This window comes from Eptatretus burgeri, chromosome 13, assembly GCF_056783735.1.
Source record: "Eptatretus burgeri isolate ZD-2024b chromosome 13, Ebu_testis_v1, whole genome shotgun sequence".
Taxonomy (NCBI): domain Eukaryota; kingdom Metazoa; phylum Chordata; class Myxini; order Myxiniformes; family Myxinidae; genus Eptatretus; species Eptatretus burgeri.
Window position 1 is genome coordinate 70,270,378 of NC_140973.1, and position 23,948 is coordinate 70,294,325.

Here is a 23,948-nt window from a genome sequence, read left to right on the forward strand (position 1 = left end):
TCTTATCATGAACTTTAATAAACATCAAACAGCATTCTGAAGCTCAAAATAAAGTAAATTAACAATAAAACTCGTTAATTACATAAATTGATCATTACGGCACAACAAACATGCTGAAAGAATTATCTCGATATCTTCCGAGAGTTAAAGATCCATGGTGATTGACTTTTCTTTTTTGGGGATTTCTCATGGCTATTTCAGCATGGTTAGAACAAGGGAGAACTGGTATTGGTAGAAGTTCAATGCATGTGATAAGGTCTCATTGGAGCTGTACTTACTCGAGCAAAAAACAAAACATAAAAAAAAAACTCAGATTGGAGGTTTGAAAATAATCAAGATTCGTGCACAAGGATCCAAAAACCGTTTTAAAACTTATGTTTATCATCCAAGAACTTTGAGATCTTTGCAGCAAAAAAATCAGAACTATAAATCAATGTTTTAAAATTAAAACCAACATCAAAACTGAGAAAATCCATTCGGTAATTTTCCATTTATAAACTGCATCGTGTAAGAGCCACAAACCCCGAAGTATTGATATTTTTGAAAAACAAACTCGTGTATAAACAGCAGTCGAATATGAACCACAGCTGTGAAACAAAGAGGACCATATCAAATTACAATTGGATACAGTGAACCTGCTGGTCACTTAAGTGACAATAAAGCAATTTTAGACAATCTTGATTGTCAAAGATATTTTTTACTGTTAGTGGTGGAGAACCAAAACAAATTAACACCACCAGGTGACGTATAAGCCACGCTCTTCGATTAACTGCACTGGGTGGTTTTGACAACAAAATTCGTGAATAAACTGCAGTTTATAATTGGAAAGTTACGGTATTCTCACTCATCCATGAGCCTCGACTTTGTATTCAAAAGTAGTAGTATGACCATTCCAAGTGACTTCAAAATATCATGGTTAGTGACAAGCCAGCATACTAATGCAAAGAACCAATAGCGTGGCTTCGGACAATTAGGGTTAGGCATTGTGCTCTCACACATCAGTGCACAAGCGGAGAATTAGTTTGAAACACTGATATAGTGAGATCATAAATGTCTACAAGTGATTAAAGGAAAAGAGGTCTTAAAATGTCCAATTATATTTTATAGGCTTCCGATTCAGATCTTCATCCTGGCAAAAAATGCAGTTGGAGATTAAAATCCAAGGTTATTCAAGGTCAGGACAAATAGCAATAACTTGATTGGCGCAGTGATCATGCAAATGAATGTTAAGCACTCATGAATACCTGGGTAGCCATGACCCAAAGGCTGAAGAAATCTCTCAGTGATGCTGGCGTGTTCGTACAACTTGAAGAGGAGTCTGGCAGGCCTGCCTATGAGCTTGACGAAATCCGGTTGATGGAGGCTGTGCTGCAAGAGCGCGCTCTCTGTGGCTGTGCGCAAACACTCGGTCTTTATCTTCTGCAGTGACATTTCTGCGTTTTTATGCTCCTCACCCTTGGGTGAGGGAATGGAAATGGACACGTGTGCCAGATGAAATATAATTTACCCTCAGCTTTCAAAAACACATGTGCACAGGTCTCCAGGCTGCGAAGGCGTTCCAGGATCTGGAACACTGGTGCTTGGGGATAAACTCCCCTGGCTGATTTCCACAGAGTCCAGAGCTGCTGAAGCTACCTCGAGACATGCCCTGCAATGGCTCCTGGCGAAATTCGCCAGCACGTCACGGGATCTGCATCCATCATAAGGACGTTGTCCGTGGCCCGGCAGGTCGTCATTCGATCTCTAAGATCGTCTGGCATCCTCGGGAAGCGAGGTACTGAACCATCAAAGAGAGTGAAGGTTGGACGCGTGATCAAATAGGAGTGGGGGAACCCATCTATGGAGTCAGACTCCACCAGCCGCAACCAGCTAGGACTGAGACAAGCAAGCCAAATCGGCATCCCAATGGGAGCCGTAAGCAAGCTCCCTCGGCCCACTTGGTTTTGCATCCAGCAATGTGTCCGGCCTTAAGTGAGGCCAGGCTCCCACGGGGAACTATCCCAAAGTCACCCAATTGGCGAGGAGCATGCAGGAATAAACCACAGGATCTGCCCCATGAGGCCAGCCCGGGGTGAACCACCCGGAGCACTTTGGTGATCTATACAGCGCATTCGGGGCACCGTGTGGCGAGGTCCCAAGCCACGGGCCTGGGCACCACCCACCAGAGAAGGTCTTTGCTATGCTCTGCTAGTCGGAGCCAGGTGCTGACCAACGCTTTCAGGGGGAATGCCCGGGCCCAGTGGCTGAAGGACACTTTGTGCCGGTGCACCTTCACATGCTGCGAGACCGTTGAGGGCAGCTCTTGCTCTCGCATTTCCGACCAGTCCAGTTTGATGTCAAATCAGGGCTATCATATGCTGCGGGGGTACCCGTGGAACATTGGCCATTGGCTCCCAGCACAATGAGAAAACCTCTTCGAGGAAGATCCCGGAATGCGCTGATCGGAGGTGCTTTCCCACCAAGAAGCGGCCATCCGAAAGGGTGAACGCCTCCATGTAGGCTTGCTCCACCAATGGAGAGCAGACCACGACCAGGTCATCCCCGCAGATTCGGAAAGGCTGCGGGGCTCGTGAACCATGTTCATCTAGTTGCCCTACGGCTCATCTCACAGATGTTTTTGTGGACTGAGCCCACCAGAGGTGTTTGATGTTGAGGCGCGGCAAAGAGAGCGGGAGGCCCATTAGGACCCCCCGCTGACTGTCCGCTTCTTCTCCATCAGGCCACTTTACCATCCCAGGCCCAAGGCCAAGAATCCTGATCCGAATCATCCAATCCAAAAGATAAAGCCCTTCTGCCACCCACAACCAAATGGCCTTACAAAGGTTGAGAATAAAGAGGTCAGTGGCAGAGGTCGAGTCAACCGAAAGGATGGCTCGGGTCCTGGGAAGCGGATGCGGAAACATCAACCATATTGTTACATCATGATCACCCTTTAACACCAATGCCAGCGCACGGTCATTCCTCAATGAAGCTAGGTCCTGTGAGCGACAAGTATGCAGGAGGGCTACAAGGTCTCCCAAGGATCGCATCACGACATGGGCTTTCCAGCCCCGTTCGGGAAGTGCGATTACCTCAGCCCTTGGCAGCATGTCTAAGTCTAGCTCGAAAAGAAGCTGACACGCATCCTGGCAGCCAGAACATCAGCTTGCCAATCAGCCAAATAAACATCTTTTGGTGGCTCCTTGTCCCATTCAGCAGAGGCACTCGGATCAGCACGCATTGCGATCTCATTCAAGTAGGTGGCAAGGCCGCCTCGCCCCCCCCCCCCGGATTTATCTAGGCAAGAGCCCGAGGTTGAAACAAACTGATGCGACTGGAGAGGCGTCTTATTACGAGACGCCCACCGACGCGCAAACTTCTGTGCATCCAACAACAGCCTGGGGGCGATCACGCAACACTCGAGAAGGGCCGCTTTGTGCTTCTGAAGAGCCTCATTCTCCACAATCAAACAACAACATTTCCTTCTTAACCACCAGGTTCCACTATATAAAACTGGGCAGGTGAACTTTAAACTGACGCTATCTACTTTGGCAAAGGCCTGCCTGCCTGCATGCATGCATGCTCACACACGCATGCTCAAACACGCAGCGACCTTTACACCTCTCCGCTCAGCTCACTCCAAATCTTATTCATGGATGCTACCCTATGGGGAAACAGTTTTACATTCAAGACTAAACTGTCAGTCCTTAACAGTCACTGCACCTTAACAGAGTGGGAAGGGAGAGGGTGGGAGAGGGTGGGAGAGGGTGGGAGAGGGTGGGAGAGGGTGGGTGAGAGAGTAAATGGGAGGAGAGGGGAGGGGTCAGAGAGAGGGAGAGGGATAGGGGCAGGAAAGAGAGGGATGGGGTGGGAGAGAGAGGGGGAGAGAGGGATATGGGTGGGGGAGAGAGGGATGGGGTGGGGGAGAGAGGGATAGGGGTGGGGGAGAGAGGGATAGGGGTGGGGGAGAGAGGGATAAGGATGGGGGAGAGAGGGATAGGAGTGGGGGAGAGAGGGATAGGAGTGGGGGAGAGAGGGATATGGGTGGGGGAGAGAGGAATAGGGGTGGGGGAGAGAGGGATATGGGTGGGGGAGAGAGGAATAGGGGTGGGGGAGAGAGGGATAGGGGTGGGGGAGAGAGGGATAGGGGTGGGGGAGAGAGGGATAGGGGTGGGGGAGAATGGGATAGGGGTGGGGGAGAGAGGGATAGGGGTGGGAGAGAATGGCATAGGGGTGGGGGAGAGAGGGATAAGGGTGGGAGAGAGAGGGATAAGGGTGGGAGAGAGAGAGGGATAAGGGTGGGAGAGAGAGGGATATAGGGTGGGAGAGAGAGGGATATAAGGGTGGGAGAGAGAGGGATACAGGGGTGGGAGAGAGAGGGATACAGGGGTGGGAGAGAGGGATACAGGGGTGGGTGAGAGAGCGATATAGGGGTGGGAGAGAGAGCGATATAGGGGTGGGAGAGAGGGATAGTGGTGGGGGAGAGAGGGATTGGGGTGGGGGAGAGAGTGGGCTCGATACATTTTATATCCCTTCTCTAATAGATTGGTGCATCAACCGACATATCATTCTGCCATTTTTAAACAAATGATGAGCTACCGTGTGCTCATTTGATAAGCTGTTGACGGATATGAAATAAAATGTTTCATTCTTGTCTGGTTGTGGGAAATGTGCCCCTTTTGTTTGGGGGCCCAAAATACTGTTGATCCGCCTTTGAAATGTGAAAAATTAATATAACTGATGCTTTGATGGAACGTATGATATCAAGACGTACTCGGTCAGGAAGGAGGTACAGTAGGTTTTAACTTTTAACCTCAGGAGTGTACGAGTGATAGCGTTTTCCTTAAGACTCGGCAGCTGTTTCTAAAGCAATTGGTTATTTTGTATGAATCGGGTGTGCTTTAGAAAGGTTATGTTGTTTCTCTTTGTGAGTTTCAAAGCAAGATAAATTTAACACCTGATTTCTGAGCTAATTGCCATATCAACACATTCTCCAAATTACCCAGCCAAATTTTTTCTACCCATCACACGGCGATTGCCAGCTGTTTACAACAAATAATGTTTGTGCACATTTCCTTGAAACATCTATAATTCAACGTTACTTTTTGTTACATTGTTTATTGAAATTCACCCTAAACAAGGGTGAAAGCTACTCAAGGTTTTTGGGTTGTATGCAGTACTATCATCGGTAATCGGCAATCACATCAATTACCGAAATGCCGATTACCAAAAAATTGCCAATACAACACAACAAAGGGAGAGAAGGAAGACAGAAGGGAGCAGTCTACAATACGGCAAAAGATAATATGCCTCCAAGTAAACCAGTGCACCACACCTGAGGCAAGGAAAGCATCCATTGCCGGGCCAACCTGACCCACAGCCGCATCGCGTGCACCTTAACTGGACCTGGCAAAGTGTGAAACAGAAAAAGTACAACTGTTTTTAATGTAAAGTACAAATGTACATTTAACAGGGTGTCATTTCACTGTCTAAAAAACAAACAAAATAAAAGCATCTATATTAAATCATCGTTACAATTTCAGGTCAAGGAAGGCAGAAACAACTCAGGCTGGAAGCAAAACTTGTATTTTAAAAACAAAAGATTGTGCAAGCGTAGTGGCAAGTGTGGAAAAGCAATTGTCTGGAGTATTAAAGGACTGCATGGTGGAAAAATCAAAAGCTGAGCAGCAATTTTAGACAAAATAGATGACAAGTAAAAGCATGCATTCACTTGTGAAACTAGAATGTCTTTCAGCCTGAACAGATTGCATTTTCGGTCGAAAAACAAAAAATCTAAGTGGAAGAAAACTCCCATTTTGTTCTGTTTAACCTCAAGAACCTTCATGAATCATGAAGCCCTTGATATCACCATCAAATGACCTTATGTTTCCACCCCTGTTTATTTGTCTGTCTGTCCATCTGTGAGCAGGATATCTCAAAAAGTTATGGACGGGTTCAGACAAAACATGGTGGACAGGTTGGGTGGGTGACCAGGACAAATCAATTCAATTTTTGTGAAGATCCTGATCCGGTTTCAGATACGAGAATTTTTTCAGTGATTCTTCACCATTGAGATATAAGGCCTAAAACGATATATAGTACATCTCAAAAAGTTATGTACAAGTTCTGACTAAACTTGATGGATGAGTTAGGTAGGTGACAAGACAAAACCGATTCGATTTTGGTTAAGGTCCGGATGCAGGTCTGGCCTACAAGTGGGATGCAAAACGTAAACTGTTCAGCCTGGTGGAGGTATGCACTCCACCGAGTGCCATTCTAGTTATTTGATGCTTCTCAGGTAGGTGCAAATTAAAGCCCTTTGTGGAAAGTATAATGGAGTATGGTTGTCCTCTGTGGGCAGGGGCTCCCACATCCCACCATTTACCCCGTGAGCCGTTGATGCCATTCGCCTCCAGGACCTTAAGCCTCAACAAGGGCACAATTCATCCCTCAGTAGTTCAACACCTCGACATTTCAAGGGATGAGAACAAGAAAATACTCTCTGAAATTTCCAAAATATATGGTCCAACATGTAAATTGGCAATCTTACAATATTATCCTGGTGTACAAACGTCCATTTTACAATGTAAGACACTCATTTATAAAATCAACACAATTATTGAGGAAATAACAGGTAGTTCTGGTTCCCACCTCCTCATTTAACCCCCATCCCAAGATCCCACTGACTGATCCATCAACCTACTCCTCTTGGGCACCTCCATAAGTCAAAGCTGCTTGGGTACCACTACTTCCTCATCCTTTAATTATCTCCTCAATTAAACCATCTCTGAGACTGGTCTTTTGTGCTCTTCCTTCTGCTCCATCAGGAAGTCTCCCATGCTATTATTCGTAATTTTTTTCTTTTATTCTTAATCCTGTCCTCTGGAGACTGATAGCACAATCAGATACAAAATAAATATCCCTTGCCCACGGTCTGTTCTTCACCATCTTGCTGGTGTAGACTTTCCACCTGACATCTGTGAAGTTTTTTTTTTTTTAACAATGAATAAAGAATTCACATCAAGAGATTATATTAGTCTTTTTCGTTCATTCATTTGTATGCAGCACAAGGCTGTGGGGCAGTATCATTGGCTAAAGGTGTGATTGTGTCACTGATGCAGTGCCCTGTGCTGGTTAGGGCAGGAATTTGTAATTTGTTTCGGGTGCCGGCGATAGCTTGATCACTCTTCGCAAAGGACACTGTGGGATATTTAATGTCCACCAACTAATGCTGGAATGGAGTATGGAGTATGACCATTTCTACATTTTATTTAGTTTAACAAGATAAGAATTTCTACCAGTCATATGCTTGATGGACAAACGTACCAGAGACAAAACTGTACTGTTTTCTCCACAAACCCAGTTTTTCAATGAAATGCAGAGTTTAGAGCAAATCTTTGTGGAGTTGATGCAAAAAAGAAAGCCTTATTTTTTATTTTTAACCAAATTTTAAAATATCTTTACATTCAAAGGTCATTTATGGCTCAAAGTGGAGCTTCAGCCTTACCAGGAGAAAGATTTTGTACTACGTAGTTTGCAGCGGCATTTGCATACTCGTGCTGGTCAATGTTCATGATGTAAGATTGGATCTGCTTGATGATGGCCAGAATATCCTTCTTGATCCGAAAAGAGCCAGAGTTACTCAATGTCATCACCGTCGGCTGCTGGATCATCTTGAGTTTCAAGGAATTCTGAAAAACGTGCTTGACGGCCGACATGTAGAGCTTGTTCAAGGACATCTGCATGAGCACGAGATACATGGATTACATGTGTGATCAACTAATGTATGTACCCATCAGGGACGGGTGAAAGGATGGTATGGGATTATGGGATATGATGGCAGGGCCATGCAGTGATCATAAAAACGATGAGGACGACAATCCTGTGCCAGTTGGGCTTGAAGCACCATGGCCTCTGGTAGAAAAGTTGAACATTTCTTGTATGTTTGATTGGGCCAAACAGAAAAATAAAATAAAATAAAAGTTGGAAGTAAATTTAGATGTCTTAAGCAGAAATGCAAAACAATGTTAATTATACCGACAAAGTTTGATGGAGAGAGAGAGAGAGAGAGAGAGAGAGAGAGAGAGAGAGAGAGAGAGAGAGAGAGAGAGAGAGAGAGAGAGAGAGAGAGAGAGACAGAGAGAGACAGAGAGAGACAGAGAGAGACAGAGAGAGACAGAGAGAGACAGAGAGAGACAGAGAGAGAGACAGAGAGAGAGACAGAGAGAGAGACAGAGAGAGAGACAGAGAGAGAGACAGAGAGAGAGACAGAGAGAGACAGAGAGAGAGACAGAGAGAGACAGAGACAGAGACAGAGAGACAGAGAGACAGAGAGAGAGAGAGACAGAGAGAGAGACAGAGAGAGAATATGAGAGAGAGAGAGACAGAGAGAGAATATGAGAGCGAGAGAGCGAGAGAGCGAGAGAGCGAGAGAGCGAGAGAGCGAGAGAGCGAGAGAGCGAGAGAGCGAGAGAGCGAGAGAGCGAGAGAGCGAGAGAGCGAGAGAGCGAGAGAGCGAGAGAGCGAGAGAGCGAGAGAGCGAGAGAGCGAGAGAGCGAGAGAGCGAGAGAGCGAGAGAGCGAGAGAGCGAGAGAGCGAGAGAGCGAGAGAGCGAGAGAGCGAGAGAGCGAGAGAGCGAGAGAGCGAGAGAGCGAGAGAGCGAGAGAGCGAGAGAGCGAGAGAGCGAGAGAGCGAGAGAGCGAGAGAGCGAGAGAGAGAGAGAGAGAGAGAGAGAGAGAGAGAGAGAGAGAGAGAGAGAGAGAGAGAGAGAGAGAGAGAGAGAGAGAGAGAGAGAGCGAGAGAGCGAGAGAGCGAGAGAGCGAGAGAGAGAGAGAGAGAGAGAGAGAGAGAGAGAGAGAGAGAGAGGAAAAGTGACAGAAAAGGACAGGCACCATCCCTTTACTGTATAGATGTTAGTGCATATTAACACTGCATGTGCAGAATTTGCCATCAGAGCTAAATCCAACATGGAAAGCTCTCGACTATTTAATTACCGTACGATATGTTATTGGAACTTGTACAAAACATTATTTCTCTGCATTGACATCACTTACAAGCTAGCAAGGGTACCCAGCCTTTCCCGGTGCTGTTCTACTGCTGTTGGCATTTTGAAGAAATCAATTATTTTTTGTGGTTTTTTTTATTGTGTGTGCCAAAAACACTTCACTACATCCACAAAAGGAATGGGGTCAAGGATAATTTAATTATTACATTTAACATATCTCCAAAGGTTGAGGTACAATAGAGCAATAAAAAAAAAATCAAAAATAAATCCAACCCCCTTTTTTTCTAAAATTTTCAAAATATTTTTCACCAGAAACACTCCCCAGAACTCACTGATGAACCTCTGAAAGTTTGACGAAGATCCGTTCAGCCATCTTTGAGAAAAATGGCGGCACACACACCCGTCTCTTATCGTATAAATTACCTGCGTCATCGAAGGTGGACGGATGTTATGTTTTAACCCCTGTTTGTTTTTCTGCGAGCAGGATATCTCAAGTTTTAGACGCATTCGGACGAAACTTGGTGGACAGGTTGGGTTTCTGGGTTGGCCAGTGCATCAAAGCTTTTTTAAATCATGTAGTCCATGTACTGTGTTTAAAGAATGTAAGCAGCTGTTGCGGTTCTGGGAACTGCATGCCTCCCAGGCAATGGCATCCAACATATAGTTGTCCCAAGATAGTTATTCCATTAATATACATTTAGATAGTCCCTTCCCTTTTGTCTAGCGGGACAACGGGACGTGCGTTGTGGGGATCTCATAGCTAGGTTTGCTTCCACAACTAACTTCATTTCTACTCTTCTCTTCTGCTTATTCCTGAGGTAAATCCGAAATTGGGTCCTCGCATAGGCCAGCAGCCACTGCGTTCGGACACCCGATCGGCATAGCACAGAGCTCCCGTCCTCAAGCGATCCCTCAACCCAACTTTTGCGTGGCACAGCACAGAGCTCCCGTCCTCAAGTGATCCCTCAACCTAACTTTTGCGGCAAGTCATCGAGTATGCTCAGCAGCCCGAGAGGATCGTCTCGAGCTTCCGATAATCTGGGATGAGATTGCTGGTTGCATTGAAAAGGCATACAAACAAATATCTCTTAAAGAGGCTGCATGGATGTTGTTTATCAAAACACAGAAGCAAATGACCCAATATCGGCGAGAGCGTGGCTGGCAGCTTGGTGCCAATAACTACATTGTCAGAGGCCGATAATAGAAAAACAACCACTACACCACGTTGTACGGAACACAAGTGTGCAAGACATTAGCAGCGCGTTCTTTTCAACCCATTTCTGGATTTTATTATATCGGCATCTTCTTTTTTCTCCATTTCTCCATCGAAATATTATATCAGATCGTTCCCCTGAATTTCTGACACAGATCGGGGTTGGCCTCACGCACACGATAGCAGAATCGGGCGGACCCGCGGGCTGGCCACGTGCTTAATGAGGGATCCGCGCGCACTGTACGGAACGTGCTCGAAGGCAGACCCGTGCGCTGCTCGCGACACTTTATTATCGTACAGAGCAGGGCAGGAATGGCACACGTCTTACTGTCTGTGCATGGGTTTGCCATAACATCTTACTTTCGATCCTCGCTAGCGGCCGCTGGTGTTTCCTGTGGACGGGGACATCTCGCCTCTCCGGCCGGCGAAGCCGCAATCAGGCAGGGGCATGCTGTACAGCTCGGGCCGCGTGGCGCATCAGGCACATTGACCAGTGCTAATCGGGGGTGCCCGGGAGGGCATGCGGGGCAGACGCCATCCTCGGCCGGTCGTCGGGGCACGGCCTGGGAGTTCGTGCAGGGCAATTCATGTCGCGGAGTTCAGTGTGGGGCGATTCATATCATGTCGTGAGGTCGGAGCAAGACAATTCCACAGCTTGGGGTCATTTTGCCGGAAGTGGAGTGGAGCCGCTTCCGGCCATCGCCGCCAGGCCGTGTGGGGGCCGGGGCCAACCAGAGCACCCGATTCGGGTGACGACGCATTGCTTCGGGGTGCCCCCCCCCCCGCACTGCATCGCAGGGTTTATAAAAGGTGGATCGCGAAGCCATCCTCTGTCCCTCTCTCACGCGCTGGATCTCGACTCCACCTTTTCCCATTCACCTGCGACTCCGCCTTCTGTCCTCATCGCCTGCGAATCCGCCTCCACTTCTCCGCCCACATGTCGCTGACTCCACCCACCAATCTGATCCCGTCTACCACTTCGCCACTCGCTCTCAACTCCGCCTTCTCGACCCAAGTCCCTCCCTTCACGCCCGACGGGTCGCGTCTCATTCTCTGGACTGACGCAAGCTGCACGAAGTGTCACGAAGCAAGAAACGGCACGCCAGCTGTCAGGGAGGTATCGCCCAGCAGAGCATCCCCCCAAAACGTATTGGTAGCACGATCGGGCAATCGTGCAAGGTATTCAGAGACCGTTAGCCTCATCTCCTCTCCTCCTTTTTCTCTTCATTAACTCCTTTTCATCGGGTTTTTTGTGTGTGTGTGCGTGCATGCGTTTGTCCTGGTGCCTGTCCTCGTAAGTTAAGATTACAGAAGATTATTATTATTATTTCGGGTTAAGTCTGCTCTGTGTCTGCTTTTGTAAGTTGCATGTACATTGTCGCACATCACGCTTCTTTCTATCCCTGCAATACACACACCAATAAAACTATTCACTGTACCACATTACTTTCCTCGCCTGCTTGAAAAATAAATTATTAGAAATGTTTTCGTCTTTTCTTTCATTGATCCTGTATGCTCCGAATCCTAGCTTAGCCAGGACTGTATCCCCAATGATCCGTTCCTTTTAACCAGTACGTCCTTGGCAGTGTCGCTCAGCTGCATCTGGTCCGGTAAAGTGATCTGGTTCGGACAAGGCGTACTGAAGGCATGTTCCCTGGTAATTAAATCGCGTGATTAATTAGGTAACCCGGTCAACCCATTGATGGGAGGACACTAGGTCACGCGGTTGAGTTATTGGCGTTCAGTCGGTTCGTGACCCGCCGCGTCACGGAATTATCCGTGTGCGACGGCCTACAATTCTGAGGAGTCTGGTGGGAGCCGAGATAGCTTCTCCCCTGGTGGTCTTCTCACACGACCCCCAGCCCGCAACACACCTTTCTTCGATTTGTTCATTGTTGTATCACAGCTCGGTATACAGTATCTACCCATTACTTTTTCTTCACAACTAAATTTTTTCCATCTACCGGAATAATGGGTATATTCAAAATTCCACCCTATGAGCAGGCAGCAGCTGTTGTTTATCTCACACAATGACGACAATAGTGGCGCCAATAATCAGGTTTTTGGAGAGAGTTTTGCAGGAAAGAAAAAAAAGAAAAAAAAGAAGAAAAGATATTTATTTAATTCCATCGTGATTTGCACACGCCAAGGGATCCTTTGTACATTGTAGCCTATAGGTCATGGGTTAATGGGGTAATTTGGGTCATTGTACTGAGGAAACCGAGCGAGCAGGGTAATTGGTGACGTGGTGGTGGTGGTGCTTTCTGATGTGGAATGAGCAGAGGGGTCAGGGAAATTTGAAGGGGATGGTGTGAAGTGGGGATTGGAAGGCAAAAGGATGAGGGGAGGGCTTTTAGATGGAGGAACGAATGGGTGGATTCAGGTGAGGGAAGTTTCCCATGGGAATTATGGTGTTTGAAAGGTAAGAAAGGGCAGGATCGTGAGGACTGAGGAGTTACTGTTTGGAAGCTAAAGGGTGAGGGACTGGCGAAGGATGGTAGCTGGAGTTAAAGAAGTTAAAGAGTTAAAGAGTCGAGATTAAAGTATCGTGGATTTCCGTACCTGTATGACTATCGCGGTCATCTACAAACCACATATACAAAAAATAGCAAACCTTTAAGCCACCCCACACCACATCAGGCACCCCCCCCCTCTCCATATGCTCCATTAAATGTCTCTCCTGATCTCAATCAAAATCCTACCTCTTGTCATCGTACTTTCCCTTCTCTTTTTACTCTTTACACTCTCAAAGTCTCCTTGCTCTTATCAAACTTCTTTTCTCCATTAAGGAATGCCCCATCCCTTCACCAATGTATGTGGAACTAAGATTTCGGTACCAATACATCTTTTCATAAAATGCAAAAGTAAATGCACATTTTCCAACCTTCATGAGACTTGTGATGAGTTTAAGCTTTGGCAACGTTTCCACCGTAAGTTCCTTCCCTACACATGACACACCAAGCATTCAGCGAAATGATTGAGGAATGTAACTGCAACTGCAGGTACATCACTCAGGAAAGACACAGAATGGCAAAGGAAAGCAAAACATAAATAACTAAATAATAATTCAAACAGACATTTGATCTTTACAATAAACACTCATCCTTCATGTATTTTGATACAATTCACAAACAGTTATGTGAAAGAACATGAATCACTGAAGACGTGCACATTCACGCACAAATGCAGTCGTAGCGAGATGGGGTGTTTATGAGAATGATGTAGAGGTTGCAAACATCAATAAAGGTGTACCAATGAACTTCCAGAAGTACTCCTTGGTGTTAAAGAAGAGGGGATGGAAGGGAAGACGTTTGTCAGCAACAGGTGGGAGGGGTCCAAACTGAGAGACCCACTCTTGTTCTTCGACCTTTGAGACACGGTTATAAGAGTAGAGATGCTGCAGAAGCTCCAGGGCCTGTGAGTGACAAAGGCACCGATCAAAGGCAGTGATAAAACAGTAAGTTTCGACTTGAAAATAAGTTTCAGAGACAAGAAAATAAGTTTTGCTCGTGGCCCGAGTTGGGATCATGGTTCTACACATGGTATAGTCCCATGAATGATACAGTCCTATTACGAGATAAGCCAGATTTGTAAAAACCTTATTTTTCAAAAAAGTGGATGGCAAATAAATAAATGCCGGTGCAAAACATTATGACAAAAATTTTGGAAAAGTCGAAAAACCAAAAACCGTTGGCACTTCAGCAAGAGTGCTTAAGTGAAAATTACATGTTGGTTTTGAATGTTTGTGCATTCGAACAATAAAAACAACTTCAGTGTCCTCCTCCCAACTCTGTCCCATCTTTGCTCCCTGTCAGAGGTGACGCATGCACCTATGGAGGTTTCCTTCCCTTTGGTGTACATATGTTGTTTGTGGTGCCGATCCCAGTGCGTTCTCTAACGACTGCAATCGAAGGTTGTGAATGAGCATACAGGTAAGCTACCACTCGAATGGATCTTTGTCAGTTGGTGTCTGTGACTTCGAGTGACGTTACAGTGATCACATTAACAGCGTAACGTTTTTGAAGACTTGTATTTCAAATAAACAGACACAAAGTCAAATAAGGAAGTTCACCATTACACGCAAGACAATATCCAAATACGATTTCCATGTTGAGTTGTTTCCACCTCGTGTCTCTGTTCTGCCGGCTCAACTCGCGCGTGTTCACCTCGTTCACCAAGGTTGTTGAACGATTGAACGTGTTCACCTTTTGTTGAATGTGTTCACCTCGCAACAACCAAGGTTGATTGTCGCGGTGTTCTCTCTCATACACTGGCCCGTCCAGGATGATTCAAGAGTTTAAAGGAATTCTTTCCCGATACACAATCTTAATGAGTTTTAATCAACCTGATTGTAATCGGCTCCATGCGCCAACAAACGCTCTGTACATTAACGCCTCATTCACTCATCGGAGTTAAATTGAGCACGGGGACGATCGAAATTCACGGCTCGTCACTTGTCACCCGTCTCTCTACACCTCACTCGCACGGGTTTATATCGTAACTCAGAACAATCTCGTGCCTTCCAGAAAATGCGATTCTAGTGCCTCCTGGAAGTTTCGTCTGAGAATGTTCCAGCAGCTTCATGAATCTCACCAGGCTGTTTACAATACAATACTGCCATCTACAGTCAAAATTAGCTCATTACATCAAGCAGTTCATATTACAATTTACCGATCCGTGCTAAACGAAACTTATAACACGTAACCGCCAATTTTAATTGTTCATTTACAGGCATTTACTAACGCTTACGAATACCACAACATCTAACTTTTAACTAACACTCCCCACCCCCAAACCAATGTTCTCACCCTTCCACTACGAACCATCGATCCCCCCCCCATTCCACCAAAAGTCCTCACCTCCCCCGCCACCAACCACAGGTCCTCAACCCCCCCCCCCCCACTCCCCTCCAAAGCTGTCCCATCTTTATTCTCACAGTCCTCCCACTCATAAAAGCAAATGAGTATCCCCACGTCAAAACAGCAGAATGTGTAATGCTTTCTGCCCTATCATGCCATCACCGACTTCAGATAAGACACCCATCACACTTTTAAGAGAAAATAGTCGGAAATAATAGCAAACTTGCATAACCTCCGCAGTAAAAGCACTGCTTGAGAGACAGGGTTCTGAAGGGGAAATGCGAAAGTTCTAATAGGTTCTAAAGGGTAATTCTAAAGGGTTCTGAAGGGTAATTCTAGAAGGTTCTAAAGGATTCCTAAATTGATGGCCATAGTTTAGAAATTGTAGGTGGAGTCAGGCTAACTGTCCAACCAATGGGTGGAACTCGCATGCACAAACGCATGGCTCCTTTTATAGTACAGATGAAAGCTAACACATGTTGGTATCTCAGCGCAGTTCATCACGTGCTCAATGTATCCGCCGCATAGAGTACAGTACTCAGCAAACAAAGGTAAAACACTCTTCCCACTTGGCTCACTTTTAGCATTAATTTTTTTTCCAGGATTTCTAATCACAAGTTGCATATGAAGGAAGAAGTAGAACTGCAAAATAAAGCTGCCATTACAAAATGTCCTGGTTATATCCACTTCATTAATGTAAGTATGTTTGCCTTTCGTGCATTACACCGCTCTACTCTACTGATTGGTTTGGCTTCAGGCGATAACGCAAGTTAGATGAATGTGTGAAAAAAACAAAGATAAAACACCGACCTCCAGACACAGGTTCCTCCTTGACATTGCACTCAATCAATCTTGACTCATTTATTTAGCCGAAAGTGTGAACTGCACAGGAGCTCTGACAACTTTACAATTTCCCCTTTGTCCGTCAGAAAATGTGTTGTGGTGTGCGTGTTAAAACACCAAACCTTGCACAGACAAAACATTCCGATTTTCTGTGATACAAAATGAATGATTACAACCCATGCATTGATTGGGTGAAACATCACCAATGTACACCAGAGGCAAAATGACATGCAATTGTATAGTGATTCATTAGTACTTGTTAGGTTGATCTGATCACAATTCCAATGGTGAAGCCTCATCAGAGCCTGTGGGATATTCACTGTTTGAGAAAGTAGTATTAATTTTTGTGTACTGGTTTGGCTCAGAGTTTAACTGTGCATATACTGATTATCAATGTTATTTTGCCATTTACATCGCTGCGTGAAAGAAAACAAACTCCGGAAGACAGCAGTTCCAAAACCGCAGCTTGTGACTTTTCTAATCAATTCTGTGGAAGCAGCCTCATGCCTTGTCAACGATTGGTTGAAGCACGTATGACGTCACTTGCAGATCTAATGAATTTTGATGACTATTAGATGGAATAGTTTTCATTTTTCAAATTTACTTGTGTTTGACTTCAACAGTATCTTTCACTTACCTGCTCCACATCAAAGTCCGTAACTTCAGGACCTGCTATTGTAATGGCCTTCAGAACCAGCTCGATGCTTTCGTAATCATAAGCACTCAGCTGCAAAATGCAAGAAAAAAAAAACTGTTGAGAAGTAGAAAGGAAGAAATAAAAATACAAAAAAAAAATAAGGAACTTTTCATAATTATAGTCTAGGTAGCTTGTCAAAAATGTCAATACAAAGACACAAGTTGAAGGGACTATTGAAGTTACTGAGAATAAGAATATACACAGCCACCTCTTTTGAGCAGGCACCTGTCCTTAATGGCCGTTATATGTTGCCCCTGATCTATTTTCCAAGTTAAATAACCTGAATGAAACGGACATCTGTTCCATGCGGCCAGTGACCACATAGATTTATTTTTTCAAAACAAAACAGTTTACCTTTTATGAAGCGACTTCAAGACATGGTTTTCCGGAAATTGTAATTCAGTGACTCGTATTTAAGGACCACGATCGTGCTCGTAATTTTTGGACGAGGAACGTTATAATGATCGTGCACCTGGGAACATACTTTGAAACCCTGTGTTTCTGTGTTTAGAAAAGCATGCATCTTGGCCACATTCACCACGAAAAGCGAGCAAACAAATTGGCCCAGAATACCTCCCTTTTACACTTCCGCGACACACGATCAAGTCAGTAATTTACATCGTGGGTACTCTTGATTTATAAACTAATTTTCACGCCAAGATAAAGAAAGTGCAAGGTTACGCATGTTGAAGTATGTACATTGCTGATGAAATTGTTGGATTGGGATTTTGCAGGATTATACAGGGTGGGGCATTTATATCTGACAGTTTTATTATCCTTATAACTTTTTTGTTTCTAAACCAAATAAAATCAAATTTATACACAACATAGGCACAAGCTTCAACTTTTTAAAATCAATTTTTGCTTCACGAGTCAGTAAGTGACCACTATATTCGTTATGGGTGTGTGTCTGTCTGTCTGTCTGTCTGTCTGTCTGTCTGTCTGTCTGTCTGTCTGTCTGTCTGTCTGTCTGTCTGTCTGTCTGTCTGTCCCGAGCATAGCTCCGTGGGTTTTGATCCGATCTTGATAAAATTAGGGTGCGAGGTTTGTATCATGATCTAGTTGTGTTTTCCGGAGAATGGGCGTGCTGCGCCCATTATGGGTGGAGCCACGCCCAAAAAAACATGTGTTTTTAGGGGGTAGCCGGTTTCAAGTTGCATCTTCTCCAAGGGGGTTTGTCGAATCTGGCAGGGGTTTCGGTATTTGGTTAGCCCAATGGCACCTGCATAGCCCCACGATTTTTCATTTTCGTCCCAAGGTCAAGAACTCAGAAAATGTCAAAAAAATCAATTAATTGGGCATCAAACTCCGAGGGTTTTCAACTGTTTCGAATGAAAGTTGGTATGCAAGTAGTGCTCTTCGAGTACTACAACTTTCATCATTTACGTTTTTCCCGATTCCCGCCAGTTTGCCCGTGGCGTCCCCTCGAAGGTCAAAAAATAAAAAAAAATTACCCCCGTGTGGGGGTGACGGTCATCTCTGTAATACCACAAGTTCTCAATGTTCAGTTATGACCGAAGACTACTGCGCAGCTCGAACTACACAGTTTGGTTAAAGATGACTCGGCATTTTGGCGCGCACGCACGAAATTATATTTTGAAAATAAATGCCGACGTTTATATTTCGGGTTTTGAAACTTTTGCACCTTCAGAGGAAAATGTATAAATATAAAAGGCCAAAAATGTGTTTTATATTTATATTTCATTTCTCCTTCCTTCCTTCTTTGCGAATCGCATCGGCGTTTTTGGCCATCTTCCAGATCACGTGACGATCAAACGGGAAGGAAATTCTGTCCGGTTAGATACAAGATAATATTTTTTACTATCATAATCAATAAACAGTTGCCGAATATCTTGTAGAATGGCAGACTAGATAGGTTTTGAAAATGGAGATTTTTATAACTTACGTGACCTCGTGACCTTGACAATGACCTTGAACCCGGACAAAAGTTATATCGTTGTGCAACACTCATCGACCTCTACCCATACTAAGTTTCATCAAGATCGGAAAGAAAAATTGTTGACGGACGTACGGACGTACGGACGGACATTTGATCAGGCTTTATTAGGTCATCTCGATAGAGATGACCTAAAAAGGCGAACCGTGTACATTGCTCGTGAACCATCGCCGTCTCCAGACTTGTGATTCTTAATTTCTTAAAAATTACATCAGACAAATGGGCCCCTTTCAAATTCGTGCATTCACGACAGCGGATCATCATATTGTTCATTACCGCAAGCAATGTCTCTTGACCAAAAGAGCGGATGGTTGCAGTGATGTTTGCCTTCAATTCATCGATCGATGTTGGATGTTCCTTATAAACTTTGCCCTTCAGAAATCCCCATAGGAAGAAATCTGGTAGAGTTAAATCTGCCAAATCAAAGTGTGCCGCATCTGTCATGATGACCTCGTTTGTGAAATTGGCATGCTCATTGCATTTAAAAAAAAAATTATAAATAATAAAAAAATAATAATAAAATGCTCATTGCATTTAAAGTGCTCCATCATTAAAAACTTTCAAGTATTAACTGTAAAACAAAGAAAAAAGAAAACAATAATTAGTTATGCCAAGACTGCTTCCGGCTAGAAAGATTGCAAATGTGTCAGATATAAATGCCCCACCCTGTATGAACTAGAAACACCTGCTCTGTACGAGAGCAGCAGGGGAGAAGGAGGGGAAGCGGAAGGGGAGGGGAGAGAGACGTTTTTTTTTTTTTAATTGCCGCTTACAAATGGCCTTATTTGAATCACTCTGCATAAAAACTTCAACAGCTTTTCATGTTGTTTCTTAATGTCATACTGCATATTCTTGAAGAACAAACATGTGAATGGTGAGGCACGAAGGAATCACGGGGCGGGGGGATGGAATCACGTGGGAGGGGATTCTCCAAACACGAGACATTTTAAAAACATGATCTCTGGTAATTTTCATATCCTACTTTGACAGAACAAAATGGCACCCGAACCATGAATGTAAAAACCCCGGAAAGTCCTTACACTCGAAGAACGGATGAAAGTTATCGGAAAATCTCTGACAAGTTTGGCATCAGGAAGACTCAGATCCAAAACATTTTGAAGATGAAAGTCAAAGTTATGCAAGATTACGACAATGTATCAGCCAATTGGAAGAGACAATGAAGAATGACTAGGAACGAAGATGAAAACCAGCTATGATAGTAGTTTACAGGATGCCCGATACAGACGTCTCGACATTATTGGGCCGCTGCTGCAAGAGAAGCCCTTGAAGTGTGCTTCCGATTTGGGAAATTCAACCTTCTGAGACCTCAAATGGGTGATTGGAGAGCTTCCATCGACGACACAACATGGTATTCGGGAAGATTATCAGAAAGCGGGGTGATGTGAACAGTGCTACCGTTGACGATTGGAAGTCAAAGTTAGTGGACATTTGTAAAAGCATTCCACATGGGACATTTTTAACATGGATGAAATGGGACTCTTTTTTCGGGATACTCCGAGAAACCCATTTCACGTCAAGAACACCAGTGCTTACAGACACCAATGACTGCTCTCTATGATTGCACTTTTTGCACTAAAAGTACATCAACTGTAATAAACATTATTATTTTATTGTACCTTTTTGGCTGTGTATATTTTTTGCAACCTGTTTTAAGTGGCCAGTTTCACTGTTTCCCTTAGGACTTTGATGGTTGCTTGAAGCAGTTTTGACTGCATTATATTCGCTCTTGAGAAAGGTCAGCAGAGGACTGCTGCATTGAACTGAGACGCTGAGTCATTGTTCAATGAAAGGTTGAAGAACTCAATCTGGATTTGCACTGGACGTACTATCCCATCCCTTACAGCGCAGCCAAGTGTGTGGTTTGGTTACGTGGACACATTTGTCATCGGGTCTAGCGAGACGGTTGACAACATCCATGAGGCAATTGGAAAAACCTTTCCTTCAATCGGGGTCAACTACAAAGAGGAACAAGATGGGTCCCTCTCTTTCCTAGACACCCTCATGATGAGGGGTTCTAAAGATTTAAACATTGCAGTTTACAGGAAGCCCACTCACATTGACCGTTATCTGGATTTCGACTCTTGTCAACCCATGGTTCACATCTTCAAAGCGTCCTGAAGGCCAACGGCTGACTACATTGACAGATTGTTACCAAAAAGGGAAGCAATAATGGCGGCCCCAAAAAACATGGTTGGTCACAACAACAACCAAAAGGTTTTTGTGTTCTGCCTTTTCTGCCAGATGTGTCACAAAGGATAGACAATGTTGAAATCAGCAGGTGTGAGAGTAAATTTCAAACCCATATTTACTATGAGGGAGGCACTGATGAAGATCAAGGACAGGCTGCCAAGGAATGACTGGGCAGGGTTGGGATATACGGTTCCCTGTGGTTGTAGGGCAGAACATGTTGGACAGACAGGAAGAACCTTGGGCCAACGAAGCACTGAACATCGTAAGGCCTTCAAATGTACTGTAACTATCCTTGGAGGTATGCAATTGCCAAATATGGGCTGAAGGCTGGCCAAGTTCTCCTATGGGATAGTATCAGCATTTTGGATGCGACTCCAAATCAAGGCATGACAGATTTTGGAAGCATTGCATGCAGAGGAAACAGTCACATCTCACAGAGGAGGTTGTGGATTTGCCAGTTATGTTTGGGGCACTCATACATAAACACACGTGCTGCCAGGCTGTTTGATTTCATGTGCCAATGGTTCCAATTCACGAGTTTGAATTTCTGGGACACGGATTTGATTGGTGTATTCAGCTTGGCCCACCCCCTCATTTGGGTTGGAAAAGGGGATTTTAGATTATTTTCTTCAGTCTTGAGAAAGGTCAGCAGAGGCACATTGTATTGACATTGCTGACCGAAATGTTGTCATTCACTGTTCAATTAAACATTGGAGAATTTAATGTGGATATGCATGCACACACATTTACTTTTCCACATAAATAATCACACACACGCACACTGTTGTGGCCTATTCAAGTTAGCAATGCGAGAATTGGTGAAAGTGGAACACACAGCCCCCAATTTGAGTTGTTGAGTTTCAATTGGTGGGAGTCCACCATACAAAGCACAAAAGATGTAGCAAAATACAAGAGAATGAGATAGTGGAGGAAGGAGTAGCTTTCATACGGTACTACCTTGTGAAGCTGGCCCATCAAAGAGAATACCAAATCGTGCTTATTTTCAAGCTGTGAAATGACTACAAATGCGTCTTTCACATTCCGAGCACGTTCCTCTTGAGTAATCAAGGGTTCCGTTGATGAGTCAGAAAGAACCATGTCCTGCCCTTGCCTCAGCAGAAGCGTTTCAATGTAATCTTTCAGGGCAGAATTGCAGTCAACATCAAAGGTTCTGCAAGGTGGACCCATGTCATCATCAAATATCTGAATGATAATAATTCAATCACGGCAAATAAAAAGCAAAGGAAAAACGAATACCAAACTCTCAAACCTGCAAAATTGTATGAGCATGGTGGAATCTAAACCACGACAGGTCACCATGGCTGGGATGAGTGCCGCTTTGGCGGCAGGAACTGCCCGAAATACTGAGTGGAAAGAGACCTACAACACAAATGGGAATACGAGGAGACAAGTAATGAACATTGAAATAAAACTTAAATTTGCTTCTTTATTACCTCCGCCACCGAAGCTGGACGGAGGTTATGTTTTCACCCCTGTCTGTCTGTCTGTCTGTGAGTAGGACATCTCAAAAAGTTGTGGACAGATTGGGCATGTGACAAGGATGAAATTATTTGTACGTTTAAAAACATACGTACAAGACAAGGTACGTTTAAAAACGTACCGATTCAAGTGCTGCTTGTGTTGGCATTGAAGGCAATGTGGCATGATCAAATTGAGTAGAATGTGAAAGGTAAACATTTTTTGTGGCCTACGAACACATTCTAATTGTAAACTGCTGAAGACAAACAAAAGTCTAATTTTGTGACATCATTGGAGCCGATGGATGCAGTAGAGCAAGTAAAGACAGACTTGCCCCTAATTTTGAAGCTTTCAATCCCCAATTGGCATCTGTGGACAGTTCCAGGAATCTTTCACGCTGCTCGACTTGCTGGTGCAGCTGTGCAAGGTTTCTCCCTACCTCGGCGATAAACTGTAAGGTAAGTGAAGAGTGAAGAATTTGATGGGGGAGGGATGGAGGGAGCGGAAAAACAAAATGAATGAACAAAATTAATGAGGCATTGATAGACTCGAGCAATGCTGGCTAAAAGTCCAAACTGAAGGAAATACACTTCCTGTCTGAAAGAGTCAATTTCCCATTGAGTATTCTTCCTCTCTTGCATTTACACATAATTTCAAACACACTCTGCTGAAGATACAGTTAAGACCAAAATTATTCATACCCTTACCAAATTTGGAGTATTTTGAATTATGTTATTTGAGGAATGAGTTTCTTCTGGCTAAAGTTACTAAAGGGGTATTTTAATGATAGATTTACAAAAAAAAGTCATGTCCAGAATTATTCATACCCTTGCTTAGATCAGTTCAAAGTCACATTCAGTCATCAATGGAAAAGCCTCTGTTTGTGATGACAGCCTCCAAACGGTTTTTATACTTGCTCACAAGGTTTTTGCACGTCTCGATAGGGATTTTGGCCCACTCCTGCTTCGCGAAGGTCTCCAGGTCTTTGAGGTTGGAAGGCTTCCTTGCCATCACTCCGGTCTTGAGCTCCCTCCACAGATTCTCGATTGGGTTGAGGTCCGGACTTTGGCTTGCCCACTCAAGAACGTCCACATCATTATCCCGGAACCATTTTTTGACTGACTTGGCAGTGTGTTTTGGATCGTTGTCCTGCTGATACGTCCAATGCTCCCCAAGGTGAAGTTTCTCTACAGACTGTTTGACGTTTTCCTCAAGGATCTTGATGTACTGCTCCTTTTTCATGATGCCATCCACTTTGACGAGATTGCCGGGCCCACTGGGTGAGAAACATCCCCAAAGCATTATGCTCCCGCCTTCATGCTTGTCGGTCGGGACTGTGTTCTTAGGGTTGTATGCTTCACCTTTCTTTCGCCAAACGAAAGCAACATCTCTGTGCCCGAAAAGCTCCATTTTCGTCTCATCCGGCCACAGAACTGAGGACCAAAAGCTTGGACATTTATCCAGGTGAGCTTTTGCAAAGGCTGGACGAGCCTTTCTGTGCCTGGGATGGAGGAGTGGAGTCTTTCTTGGTCGGCGTCCATGGAGACCCCCCTTGTGCAATGTCCGCTGGAGTGTCTGCCTTGATATCTTGGTCCCAGACTCACCAAGGTTGTTCAGGAGAGCCTTAATAGTGATCAGTGGATTGTTATTGGCCTCTCGCCATACTTTTCTTGCCAGACGAGGCGACACCTTTGACTTCCGACCAC

General features: G+C 44.6%; 1 protein-coding gene across 2 annotated transcripts in view; it reads right to left on the reverse strand.

Moving 5' to 3' along the window:
* The window catches only part of KNTC1 (kinetochore associated 1), a 185,212-nt gene that overhangs the window by 46,468 nt on the left and 114,796 nt on the right, over nt 1-23,948 (reverse strand). For both annotated transcript variants that reach the window (XM_085852909.1, XM_085852910.1), the window contains exons 42-50: nt 22,577-22,693; nt 22,034-22,143; nt 21,721-21,934; nt 16,536-16,625; nt 13,449-13,611; nt 13,081-13,139; nt 7,487-7,718; nt 5,315-5,385; nt 1,245-1,455 (exon numbers count right to left, since the gene is read on the reverse strand). In XM_085852909.1, coding sequence (XP_085709035.1) covers nt 1,245-1,455; nt 5,315-5,385; nt 7,487-7,718; nt 13,081-13,139; nt 13,449-13,611; nt 16,536-16,625; nt 21,721-21,934; nt 22,034-22,143; nt 22,577-22,693 — 1,267 coding nt within the window. The remainder of the gene's footprint in view (nt 1-1,244; nt 1,456-5,314; nt 5,386-7,486; nt 7,719-13,080; nt 13,140-13,448; nt 13,612-16,535; nt 16,626-21,720; nt 21,935-22,033; nt 22,144-22,576; nt 22,694-23,948) is intronic.